This window comes from Heptranchias perlo, chromosome 19 (genome assembly GCF_035084215.1).
Source record: "Heptranchias perlo isolate sHepPer1 chromosome 19, sHepPer1.hap1, whole genome shotgun sequence".
NCBI lineage: Eukaryota > Metazoa > Chordata > Chondrichthyes > Hexanchiformes > Hexanchidae > Heptranchias > Heptranchias perlo.
The window spans coordinates 13,010,713-13,024,184 of record NC_090343.1 but is presented as its reverse complement, the minus strand read 5'-3'; the positions used below and the strand labels follow the sequence as shown (position 1 = coordinate 13,024,184).

The window sequence follows — 13,472 nt, the reverse complement described above, 5'->3', positions numbered from 1 at the left end:
GAAGCCCATGGAATCGAGGAAAAAGTACGGACTTGGTTAGGAAGTTCGCTGAGCGAAAGGCGACAGAGAGTAGGGATAATGGGTAGGTACTCACATTGGCAGGATGTGACTAGTGGAGTCCCACAGGGATCTGTCTCGGGGCCTCAATTATTCACAATATTTATTAACGACTTAGATGAAGGCATAGAAAGTCTCATATCTAAGTTTGCCGATGACACAAAGATTGGTGGCATTGTAAGCAGTGGAGATGAAAACATAAAATTACAAAGTGATATTGATAGATTAGGTGAATGGGCAAAACTGTGGCAAATGGAATTCATTGTAGACAAATGTGAGGTCATCCACTTTGGATCAAAAAAGGATAGAACACGGTACTTTCTAAATGGTAAAAAGTTAAAAATAGTGGATGTCCAAAGGGACTTAGGGGTACAGGTACATAGATCATTGAAGTGTCATGAACAGGTGCAGAAAATAATCAGTACGGCTAATGGAATGCTGGCCTTTATATCTAGAGGACTAGAGTACAAGGGGGCAGAAGTTATGCTGCTGCTATACAAAACCCTGGTCAGACCGCACCTGGAGTACTGTGAGCAATTCTGGGCACTGCACCTTCGGAAGGACATACTGGCCTTGGAGGGAGTGCAGCGTTGGTTTACTAGAATGATACCCGGACTTCAAGGGTTAAGTTACGAGGAGAGATTACACAAATTGGGGTTGTATTCTCTAGAGTTTCGAAGGTTAAGGGGTGATCTGATCAAAGTTTATAAGATATTAAGGGGAACAGATAGGGTAGATAGACAGAAACTATTTCCGCTGGTTGGGGATTTTAGGAGTAGGGGGCACAGTCTAAAAATTAGAGCCAGACCTTTCAGGAGCGAGATTAGAAAACATTTCTACACACAAAGGGTGGTAGAAGTTTGGAACACTCTTCCGCAAACGGCAATTGTTACTAGCTCAATTGCTAAATTTAAATCTGAGATAGATAGCTTTTTGGCAACCAAAGGTATTAAGGGATATGGGCCAAAGGCGGGTAGATCACAGATCAGCCATGATCTTATCAAATGGTGGAGCAGGCACGAGGGGCTGAATGGCCTACTCCTGTTCCTATGTTCCTATGTATCATTTGTAATATTTAGCTGTATAAATTAGCTTTTTCCACACATTTAGTTTCTTCTCTCCCTGCGGTGTGAAAAATCATCTTACTAATACTCAAGAGCCTCCACCAAAGAGCCCAGCTGACATCAGCAGCATGTCACATGGGGAAATCACAAGGGAGAAACAACACAGAGGAGGAGTTCAGAGCATTGCCATTTTTACTTACTCCTGGCTGCTTCATCTTCTGTAGTGCAAATTTCAGCAGATAAGACAACTGATCTATAGTGAGCATAGTCATAGCTTTACTCTGAGTCTCAATACATTCAGCGACCGTGATTTTCTGTGAAGCAAACAGATTTAAAATAATTAAAAACAAATCTGCTTAACGTTGGATGTTTTGGGTACAAACTTCACATCAGCTGCAGAACCACCTCAGCAGAATAAGAACACGTCATGCCGGTCGAATGCAGCCTTCCAGGGAGCCCAATATTAATCTTCAGACAGACATTCCTTTTACTCATGAACTGCACAACGGTCTGAATGGCAAGGATACCAAACAAGGCCAAAGCCAGCAGGTTTAACACCAAGATATTGCATTAACCCTTTGAAAAACTTCTTGAATTATATATCTCTGCCAGCTTCTAAAGCTGCTGATTATAAAAGTACAATTAGAGAAATTAATAAAACTATAAAACCTGGAGCTTAGGAAAAGAAAATTAGAGAATTCTTTGATTAAAAATCTACCTTTATTACTCAAAGGGTTAATGATGTAATATACATATGTTCTACCAAGCTTACAGAAAGCTAATCATGTTCTTAGCAACTCAGTCAGTTCCCTGTATCCATACCAGTTTGTGTTATTGATGAACCTTACCCCAGGAATAGTGGCTACATGCGTCTTTTAACCAAATTTATCACATATAATCAAAAAAAAATCCCACTTTCTTAATAAAAGAATGAATTTGAACAAATTCATGCCCATTTCCCTCACCATAGTTTTAACTATCTTTTACCATACCTCACATTCTGGACAGAACCAGTCCCCTTCCGGTTCAGCGTTCAGTTTTAAACACTTTGCATGGTAGACACGAGGACAGAGCTCGCAGCACAGAACCTGGCCCTCCCGGTGGCACACCCAGCAATAGAAGTCATTTCGACCATCCTGTGGTACAACATGAAGAAGGTCTTTGGTGAATGGCTGCTTCATAGAAGCAAAGGGACCACGTCTAAGTGTCAACTGAAATGGCAGGCAAGAGAAACAGGCTTGGTTTCAAAATGGGATGATCAGCAATTGTTAGGGTGCAAAAAAAATACCAGTTCTGTTAGGCTTCTCATCCCGAACACCAGATGGTTAGGGATGCAACAGTAACAACTGTCTATTGACAAGGTTGCCAGAATAGTACAAGATATTCAGAAGATGACAAATTAGTGACAAGCTTGCTTTTTTTAAGAAGCAAGTCGCATAAAATTCAGTGATTCAGGCAATTGTGCTCTATACTTCCAAGACATGCACTTAATTTTCCATACATTAGTCTTGCAAGACAAAAGATTACAAAATAGACAAAAGTAGTAAAGGTTACTGATATTTGCACTATTGAGACAGAGAAAAAAGGACAGAAGGCAATGCCCAATTGTGTTTATTGATTTTAATATTCAGAAAAACTTGCAGTGAAAATTTATAGATTTTTTTTGTGAAAATGTAACAGAAACCCTTCCATCTGAATAAGCAATTCGATACCTAACAAGTACCGGTATTCTAATTACACTACATCAATGTTAATACATCTCAAATCTACTGCATTTAACAATACTAAAAATATTCAAACCAACTAGATTTACTTAGAAATACTGTACCAATATTATCAGTGCATACTAACATATACGTTCTGTGCAACATTACTTATGTCCCTCTCACCAGAGTTCACCAAAGCCACCATTATGTTTTTTTTAAAAAAGAAAAGGCAGTTTTCTGGTGCCTGCCCTAGAAAACAACTGCTGGCGTTCAATGTATTTAATTATGGTGCCCCCTCCAACTCTTGGTCATCTGGCAGTCAATCATTACGACACCTGCAAGGACCATTAACCCCATTCAATTTAGGTAGGGCTCATTGAGCCATCAGTCAGATTTTGCCTGAGGCTCACAATTATTGTTCTGCATTTTAACAACACTACTAAGTCAGTATTGATCAAGTAAATGTTCAAACCAGAAAACCTAGCACCTAAAAAGGGTATTTGAAAAACTTTGCCCAAAAGTCAAAACAGTAGATTAAGTGAGAATATCCCAGTAACCAGCTGAATGTGAAAAATTTACCGACCTATAACTTGCTATTGTCTTCAACCCCTGCCACAAACTCCGTTCCCTAGCCTCCGATTCCATCTCCCTTCCTGGCCATTTACTCAGGCTGAACCAGACTTCTCGCAACCTCAGAATTCTATTTGACCCTGAACTGAGCTTCTAATCCCATATCCCCTCCATCACCAAGATCGTCTACTTCCACCTCCATCTCCGCCCCTGCCTCAGCCCATCTGCTGTTGAAATCCTCATCGATGTCTTTGTTACCTCCCGAGTCGACTATTTCAATGCTCTCCTGGCCGGCATCCCATCTTCCACCCTCTGTAAACTTGAGCTCACCAAAAACTCTGCTGCCCGTATCCTAACTCGTACTAAGGCACGTTCTCCCATCACCCGTGAGCTTGCTGATCTACATTGGCTCCTGGTCCAGCAACACCTCCAATTCTCATCCTAGTGTTCAAATCCCTCCATGGCTTCACCCCTTCCTATCTTTGTAACCTCCCTACCTCTATACCCTCCGAGAACTCGGCGTTCCTCCAATTCTGGCCTCTTGTGCGTCCCTGATTTCCTTCGCCCCACCATTGGCGGCCGTGCCTTCATCTGTCTAGGCCCTAAGCTCTGGAACTCCCTCCTTAATCATCTCTATCTCTCTCTTCCTTTAAGACGCTGCTTAAAAATTGCCTATTTGGCCTGTCCTAATATCTCCTTATGTGGCTCGGTGTCAAATTTTGTCTGATAGCGCTACTGTGAAGTGCCTTCGGATGTTTAACTATGTTAAAGGCTCTATATAAATGCAAGTTGTTGTTGACTTTACGAATGAGTTCTAAGATGTCACAAGCTAAAATATTTTGAAGATGGCCGTTTTTGCCCCATTCAGCTGGTTAATTGGAAGAAATATTCCATTTCTACAATGGATGGACTCTGGCATTCTGTGTCCAATAATTCATTCTTCCTTTAGCATTGAATGATGTTACTACAATTTGGCCAAGAATTTTCCATACACCTGGTGGGGGTTTATCAGTCACATTCTGACAATGTGGTTGCAGTCAGGGTATTCTGGTCGTTACAGACTGCCATACAGCATTCTGACATGACGGATACCTATTGTTGCAACAAATTTTGGAAATTACTGAGAAGCCTAGGATGTGGACTCAGTGCGATGCAAAGGTTATTAGCCCAGGAATATGGCAGTAAGCTGTTATCCAACTTGACAATTTGAGGTGGTTACTCAAATTGAAGTGAAGATAGCGCATTCAAAATTTCTTTGCAAGGCAAATTTTCACAAATTAAAAGCATGTTCCACCAGAGCTCATGATTATTGCATTTTCTCCCTCCCGTAATATGCATAAACTCCTCAAGTTATACTCATCTCCACAAATCCTCCCTCAGGTGGCACCACAGTCAAAAAGAAAACAATTTTATTCACAGCACCACCCCCCACCAATAAACTGAAAATATGGGCTGCGGCACACAAGTGTCTTTTGCTTTTAAAAGTTCTGAGGTTTACTGTACTCAGCTGGTGGTGCCAATGTGCTCGAAGACAACATCCATTGTATAAACTCAAAAAAAAATCACTGAAGTATGATGAATATTATATACACAATTAAGAAAGACGTCCAGAAAACCTATCCATGAATGGAAAAAAGGTAAAATAATCGTTTGAATTGTTTTGCGATACATAAGCCTAGTTTCCCAATCAGCATTATTTTAACACCAGCTGGTTATCACCTGCGTTAAAATAACCAAATCAGAAAATCCAGGCTTAACTTTCTTTGTGAGAGCAGGAGAAAGTTGGAAGGAAGAGAAGGGGAGAGAAAAAGATAGAAGTTCCAACAGCAAGTTTCTTTTTTTAAAATGTATAACTGTTCTACAGAGTGGCTTAATTACAAAAGCAACAGAAAAAAAAATACTGCCATTAAAGGTTTAATGAAACTAGATTTAGTCAGAATTATGAAACAAATTTACAAAAAAAGATTGCCTTATGTTGGCTGTAGTAAACCACTATACCACCAGCCCCCACCCCACCTCCCCAATCTCTCACTCTGCCTTTTTCCTACACTATAGAGCATGGGCGTGATTTTGATCCCGAGCCGGGAAGGGGGCGGGGGGGGTCAAATTGCGGACGGGAAACCTGGAAGTACTGGTTTCCTGGACGTCCTTATGATTTTGACATCTTTTATTTTTGTTTGTCGGTTTGCTGTCCGACTGACCGGCCCAATTGACAGGCTGGCCTCAGTCAGATGGGAGAGCAGCCAGGGAGAGGACGTGTTCAGGTAAGTCTTTGTTTGTATGGATTTGGGGAGGGGAGGGGGGGTGCAGGGCATGGGTGGGCACGGGGAGTGGGGGGGGGGGGTGTAGAGGGGGGTCTTCAGTCATGGGGGGAGGGATCGAGGGGTCCACAGTCGTTGGGGGGGGGGGAGGGGGTCCACGATCGTTTGGGGGGGGGGGAAGAGGGGTCTGCGATTCTTTGGGGGGGGGGGGGGGAAGAGGGGTCGCTGCCAGTAGGCTTGTTGGGCCTGGGGGAAAACACTCTTGCCCCTCCGGGCCCACAACCTGTGCCAGAAAGGCACATATCTGTTAGTTTTGAGCCTTTTCGCCTCCTTTCACATGGCGTAAAAGAGAAGGCCGAGGAATCCCGGCCCCCAGGGGTTGAAATTGGAAACTGGAAAAATGGAGTCCCGCAGCCTCCTTGAAAGGTTTTAATCACCAACCCGTCTCCTGGGAGCGGGTTGGTCGCCCACCCCTTGTCCTGCCCCGGTGAAAACCGGAAGTGGGAAGGTTGGAGGCGGGTGCGAAATGGTTGCGATTTTGAATGCCACCCCTGCCCCCAACCCACCTGTCTTTTCCTTTTAAAATCATGCCCCATGTGTCTAAGTCCCATATTGGCCTAATTAAAGATACTGAAATAATTGGTTAACATTTCACTTGTTTTTTTAAAAAAGAATGCTCATGATAGTGTATAGATAGGTCTGCATAAAAAACATTAAACCTTACCAGCGCATGTGGAAGAGAAGTAAGAAAAGTGTTGAGTGTACAAGTCCAAATGACAATTCTTATACATGGCTTATAGTGCAGGAAAACACTATAGTGTGACTGCTTAGGTGGCATTTTGGGGGAGGGGAAAGTCAAAAAAATAAAATAAAAGGCAGCTTAAGGATTCACTGCAAATTAGTGATTTTCTAGCTATGGGGCAATACAGCCTATATTCAGCAGGATACATGAGTGTTCATGTTCAGAAAAAAAGTGTCTACTACTGACAACACAAGTTTGGAGAGCGCAGATGGGAGGCAAAATACATTAAAAGGTTATGTTGAGTGTGGCCATAGCACCGAGCTGATGTAAATAGAGGATTTGAGATATTCATTATATTTTTCTTGTAAAAGGGTTGGGTCCAAGATCTAGCAGCTCAAAACTGGGCATCCATGAGGCACTGTGGGCCATCAGCAGCAGCAGCAGAATTGTATTCCAGCACAATCTGTAACCTCAATGGCCCGGCATATTTCTCATTCTACTATTACCAACAAGCCAGGGGATCAGCCCTGGTTCAATGAGGAGTGTAGAAGAGCATGTCAGAAGCAGCACCAGGCGTACCTAAAAATGAGATGCCAACCTGGTGAAGCTACAACTCAGGACTACATGCATGCTAAACAGCAGAAGCAACATGCTACAGACAGAGCTAAGCGATTCCACAACCAACGGATCAGATCAAAGCTCTGCAGTACTGCCACATCCAGTCGTGAATGGTGGTGGATAATTAAACAACTAACGGGAGGAGGAGGCTCCATGAACATCCCCATCCTTGATGATGGCGGAGTCCAGCACCTGAGTGCAAAAGACAAGGCTGGAGCGTTTGCAACCATCTGCAGCCAGAAGTGCCGAGTGGAAGCTCCATCTCGGCCTCCTCCCAATATCCCCACCATCACAGAAGCCAGTCTTCAGCCAATTCGATTCTCTCCGCATGATATCAAGAAATGGCTGAGTGCACTGGATACAGCAAAGGCTATGGGTCCCGATAACATCCCGGCTGTAGTGCTGAAGACTTGTGCTGCAGAACTAGCCGCGCTTCGAGCCAAGCTGTTCCAGCACAGCTACAACACTGGCATCTACCCAACAATGTGGAAAATTGCCCAGGTATGTCCTGTCCATAAAAAGCAGGACAAATCCAATCCGGCCAATTACCGCCCCATCAGTCTACTCTCAATCATCAGCAAAGTGATGGAAGGTGCCGTCAACAGTGCTATCAAGCAGCATCTACTCACCAATAACCTGCTCACTGATGCTCAGTTTGGGTTCCACCAGGATCACTAGGCTCCAGACCTCATTACAGCCTTAGTCTAAACATGGACAAAAGAGCTGAATTCCAGCGGTGAGGTGAGAATGACAGCCCTTGACATCAAGGCAGCATTTGACCGAGTGAGACACCAAGGAGCCCGAGTAAAATTGAAGTCAATGGGAATCAGGGGAAAATTCTCCAGTGGCTGGAGTCATACATAGCACAAAAGGAAGATGGTAGTGGTTTTTGGAGGCCAATCATCTCAGCCCCAGGGCATCGCTGCAGAAGTTCCTCAGGGCAGTGTCCTAGGCCCAACCATCTTCAGCTGCTTCATCAATGACCTTCCCTCCAGCATAAGGTCAGAAATGGAGATGTTTGCTGATGATTGCACAGTGTTCAGTTCCATTCGCAACGCCTCGGATAATGAAGCAGTCCATGCCCGCATGCAGCAAGACCTGGAAAACATCCAGGCTTGGGCTCATAAGTGGCAAGTAATGTTCACGTCAGACAAGTGCCAGGTAATGACCATCTCCAACAAGAGAGAGTCTAACCAGCTCCCCTTGATATTCAATGGCATTACCATCGCCGAATCCCCCACCATCAACATCCTGGGGTTCACCATTGACCAGAAACTTAACTGGGCCAGCCACATAAATACTGTGGTGACAAGAGCAGGTCAGAGGCTGGGTACTCTGCAGCGAGTGACTCACCTCCTGACTACCCAAAGCCTTTCCACCATCTACAAGGCACAAGTCAGGAGTGTGATGGAATACTCTCCACTTGCTTGGATGAGTGCAGCTCCAACAACACTCAAGAAGCTCAACACCATCCAGGACAAAGCAGCCCGCTTGATTGGCACCCCATCCACCACCCTAAACATTCACTCCCTTCAACACCAGCGCACCGTGGCTGCGGTGTGTACCATCCACAGGATGCACTGCAGCAACTCGCCAAGGCTTCTTCGACAGCACCTCCCAAACCCGCAACTTCTACCAACTAGAAGGACAATGGCAGCAGGCACATGGGAACAACACCACCTGCACATTCCCCTCCAAGTCACACACCATCCCGACTTGGAAATATATCGCCGTTCCTTCATCATCGCTGGGTCAAAATCCTGGAACTCCCTACCTAACAGCGGTGTAGGAAAACCTTCACCACACGGACTGCAGCGGATTAAGGCAGCGGCTCACCACCACCTTCTCAAGGGCAATTCGGGATGGGCAATAAATGCTGACCTTGCCAGCGACGCCCACATCCCATGAACAAATTTTTTTAAATGCTCAAACGTGACTGGATTGAAGTCATGATCGAGGATAATTCTGACTCAAACCCAGACTATCCAAATCTGTTTACAAAATTTCTCAATCTAAAACTATAATCCACATCATGCTGAGGCATACAAAGACATGTAATGAGATCACATGTAGAGCTATTAGCTGGGGTTTTCTGCTTCTGCATTCGCATGCCAGCAATTTTCCGTCCAATAAAACAAATGGATGGAAAAGTCACAGGTGGGCAAGTGCAAAATCGGAAAACCCTGGTAATTGAGTTAAAACGCTAAGCATGCATCTGTTAATTTTCGCTACTAAAAAAGTTTTGGTTTAAGTTTAAGGGACTCTTGGAGCTTTAGTTGAGTTAATTGTGCAACATCTGTCATCTGCCAGAGTTTTAGATCACATCAAAACCAGTTTTTAAACCACACCTTAAGAGCCAGATCATTCTGTTCTTATGGTTCATGCAAAGGGAGCTTAAGGTGAGACGTCTCTTAATAAATATATGCAGGCATGTTTAATAAGCTAACCTTTTAAATTTTCTTGAAAATAATTGTTTAGGCTAAAAAAAATGCTGCAGTTGCAGGCATATGTTTATAAGCAGATCTTCATAGATATGTGACAGCAAATGATTGGGCAAGGTCTGTGGAGAGTATACTATAACCCAATGGGGATCTAATCTTTCAGCAATATTTCTAATATGAAGAGTGTTAATGGAAATCATTGAGGTAAGAAGTGGAACTACACAACACCAAGCAATCACAGCTTAAGAGTCACCCAACGCCATCTTTCCTCCCTACCTGGAAGAAGTGAAAGGGGTAGTTCCACTTGTATGCAAAAATCGCACCTCATTCTGTTTATTACAAGACATAACCTTTGAGATTTTAAAAAGTGATTGCATTTGCTCACCATTTCCTGGGCAACAACAAAAATGAAGTGGAAACATAAAAACAATGTGAAGAGACAGATACAGTGGGTGAAGGTGAAATTAAAAGGAGAATGAGTAATACTACAAGTATGACTGGATTAAAAAAGTAATTTGTTTGTCAGCCTTATTCACACACTAATGATTTCAAGGTGCTAACTTCATAAGTGTTCACCCTTTGGACTGGCTGTAAAAAGACTTAGTTGTGTTTACTATTAATTAAAGATTAGCAGGCACTAGTGGAGGTCATTCATGACGTTAAAAATATCCTATTTTGTCTGAATATTTAAGAAAGATTAATAGGAAATGACTTGTTTTGGAATTGTTTAATAATAAATAGATTTGCATGCAGTCAGCAAGGTTGACCAACAGACTGTTCAGGGTCCTACATGGAAATAATTCTTCTCAATAATAATTTGGAGCACATTGCATGCAGGAAACTTTTGTAGTTGTGTACCGAATTCGCAAAAGGTCAACCATCAGGAAGACACTTTTTTAAAAAAAAACTGGGTCTTCCTGTTGTGAATCCAACAAGTTTACCTTGGGGTTACTGCTGTTGCATGAGCTCTACACTTGGGGAGCCAACAGTGCGAGTGTGGAGTATAAAAGTAGCTCAACTCAGCACAGGCCAGGGATCATTCCTAGGACTTTCTTGGTTCTTTGTGCTTCAGGCTACATCATGCAGTGCACTTACCCAGAAGAATCAAGGTCATTTCATTCCTGTTAAGGCACTTGAGAGTGCACCCCAGTGCTCAGTTGGTAAATACACTGGCCATTGGGGAACTGACTAAAAGAAAGACTTGCATTTATGTAACACCTTGTCATTTCAGAGTTTCGCATACACTGAATTACTATGGAGTGCAATGACAGAAAAGGGGTTCCCAGGTTCAATCACCCAGGGCTATTTCAAGGTAGCTGCATGCAGTAGGGATATGTTAAGTAGATTCTGGTCCCCTTGGTTAGGTGAGAAGCAAAAAGAGAAACAGCTAAAGTTAATTATTCATACGTGGGCATCGGACAGGACAAAACTAAATTCAGTTGCGATTCTCTCCAGTCAGTAAAACAACCTATTAGTTACCATCTTGACTCACAAATAAAGAATGGTGACCAGGAGAGGTATTGTAACCCAGCAAAGCAACACCTTAAAAGAGAGAAGGGAGCTTTTATAGAAGGGGGGGGGGGGGCAGGGGGGAAGTGAAATATTACAGAAATGAGCAATTGAAGTTCTTACATTAAAAAAAATCTTTCAAACCTCTCACCTCATACACCCAAACACATGGAAAAATCAATTGGCACAGGTGGTGAAATTAAGCTAAGTTTTATTCCACCTCCCCCCACCCCGCACCCCCGCCGCAAATTTTTGCAATTTTTTTTCAGCCATCTCCTCACTCCAGAAGGTGTTTACACAGGTGAGTACAGATCCATGGATTTCTTGGTCAAGTTCTCAATGTTCATGTGCAAGCTTCAGTGAGCAGGCGGGGGCATCACATCCAAAATGGCATCCAGACATGCTTTCTTTCAGTCGACATCATTGGTCACTGATCAGAGACACTAGCTGATTTTCCACCCCATGCCTCCTCCACGCTTAAGATAAAGACCCGTTCAGATGCTTCTGCTGGTTTCTCCCTTTGCCTTGCTCACCAAGTCAAACCACTCCTGAAGGATGCCCTACCTGAGCCCTAAACACGTATCACTCTCTAGTTTCTCTTACCATGCCCTTATTTCATCCATCAGACCTACCTCCTGCTCCCTACAGCCCCTTTCCTACTAAGTTACTGATCATCCAACTTCCCTTCCTGGCCCTCATGCTAACTGATATGGTAAATAGTTCCCTCTCCTCAGACACTGTCCCTCTCCTTTTCAAAGCAGCCATCAAAATACTGCCCGAAACTCCTCTGTCCTTACAAACTATCATCTCATCTCCAACCTCCTTTTTCTCTCCAAAGCCCTTGACTATATGTTAAGATGCCTTTCAGATCCATGCCCACATCTCAAGCAAATCAGTTCGTATTCCTTCAATCAGATTTCCACCCTCCACAGCACTAATCAAAGGCACGAACCAACACACTCTGGCTGACTGTGGTAGATCATCCTTATGTGTCTTCCCTGCAGCCTACGGTATCGTCGACCACCCATCCTCCTCAAACACCTCCCCTCGGTTATCCAGCTCACTGAGATTGCCCTCGTTTAGTTCCACTCTTACCTGTATGATTGTAGGGCAGCCAGAGCATCTGTATCAATGGCTTTTCTTCCTACCCCTAGTCACATCGGGAGTCCCCGATGGTCGATCCTTGGCTCCCTCCTCTTCCTAAACTGCATGCTGCCCTTGGAAACATGGGATCAGCTTCCACAGGTATGCTGGTGAAACTCAGTTGTACCTCCATTTCTCTTGACCTCTCCAATGCCTCCATGCCGCCCTTCTGCTTGTCAGTCATCCAGTCTCGGATGAGCTGCTTTGCCCGCCCTGCCACAAGCTCTGTACGCGCCACTGACTCCAACTTCCTCTCTGGCCACTATCTCAGGCTGAACCAGACTGTTCGTAGTCACGTCGTCCTATATGACCCAAAACTAAGCTTCCAATCCCATACGGTCTCCATCACAAAAACCGCCTATTTCGACTTCTGTCTCATTCCCCGCCTCCTCCCTTATTTCAGCCTATCTGCCGCTGAAATACTCATCCATGCCTTTGTCACCTCCAGACTTGACTATTCCATTGCTCTGCTGGCCAGCCTTCCATCTTCCAACCACTGTAAACTGATCCAAAATTATGATGCTGCTATCCTAACCGACACCAAATTCTGCTCACCTGTCACCTCTGTCCTCACTACATTAAATTCCAGTGCCTTAATGCTTCAAATTTAAAATTCATTTTCTCATCTTCATGACCTCACCCTTCCATATTTCTATATCCTTCTTCAGTGTTAACCCCCTGAAAATTCTGTTCCACTCACTCCTGCCTCTTCTGCCTCACCCCGCCTCTGCCTCACCATTGGCAGCTGTGCCTTCTCCTGCCAAGACCCCAAGCATTGGAATTCCTTACCTGAACCACTCCACCTCCTCCTTCTCCTTTAAGGCCCTCCTTAAAACCCATTGCTAATACGTCCTGCTTTGGCTTAACATCCATTTTCCCCCTCTGTCTTCTGTGAAACACCTAGGGGCGTTCTTCTATGTTGAAGATATTGTATAAATGCAAGTTGTTGTTGATAATGACACAACTTTTAATCTCTTCAGTGTTGACTCAGTGGTATACAGGAACATAGAAAAAGGAGTAGGCCATTTAGCCCCTTGAGCCTTTTCTGCCATTGAATGAGATCATGGCTGATACTTTTTAAAAATTGGTTCATGGGATGTGAGCATCGCTGGCAAGGCTAGCATTTATTGCCCATCCCTAACTGCCCTTGAGAAGGTGGTGGTGAGCCTTCTTGAACCGCTGCAGTCTGTGTGGTGAAGGTTCTCCCACAGTGCTGTTAGGTAGGGAGTTCCAGGATTTTGACCCAACAACGATGAAAGAACAGCAATATATTTCCAAGTCGAGATAGTGTATAACTTGGAGGGGAACGTGCAGGTGGTATTGTTCCCATGTGCCTGCTGCCCTTGTCCTCCTAGGTGGTA

General features: G+C 44.0%; 1 protein-coding gene across 13 annotated transcripts in view; it reads right to left on the bottom strand.

The window, feature by feature from the left end:
- The window catches only part of zmynd8 (zinc finger, MYND-type containing 8), a 93,435-nt gene that overhangs the window by 42,642 nt on the left and 37,321 nt on the right, over positions 1–13,472 (bottom strand). For 9 of the 13 annotated variants that reach the window (XM_068000330.1, XM_068000338.1, XM_068000341.1 and 6 more), the window contains exons 4-5: positions 2,114–2,332; positions 1,322–1,435 (exon numbers count right to left, since the gene is read on the bottom strand). In XM_068000330.1, the coding sequence (XP_067856431.1) occupies positions 1,322–1,435; positions 2,114–2,332 (333 nt within the window). The remainder of the gene's footprint in view (positions 1–1,321; positions 1,436–2,113; positions 2,333–13,472) is intronic. The other 4 variants (XM_068000335.1, XM_068000336.1, XM_068000343.1 and 1 more) reach the window with 2 other exon arrangements.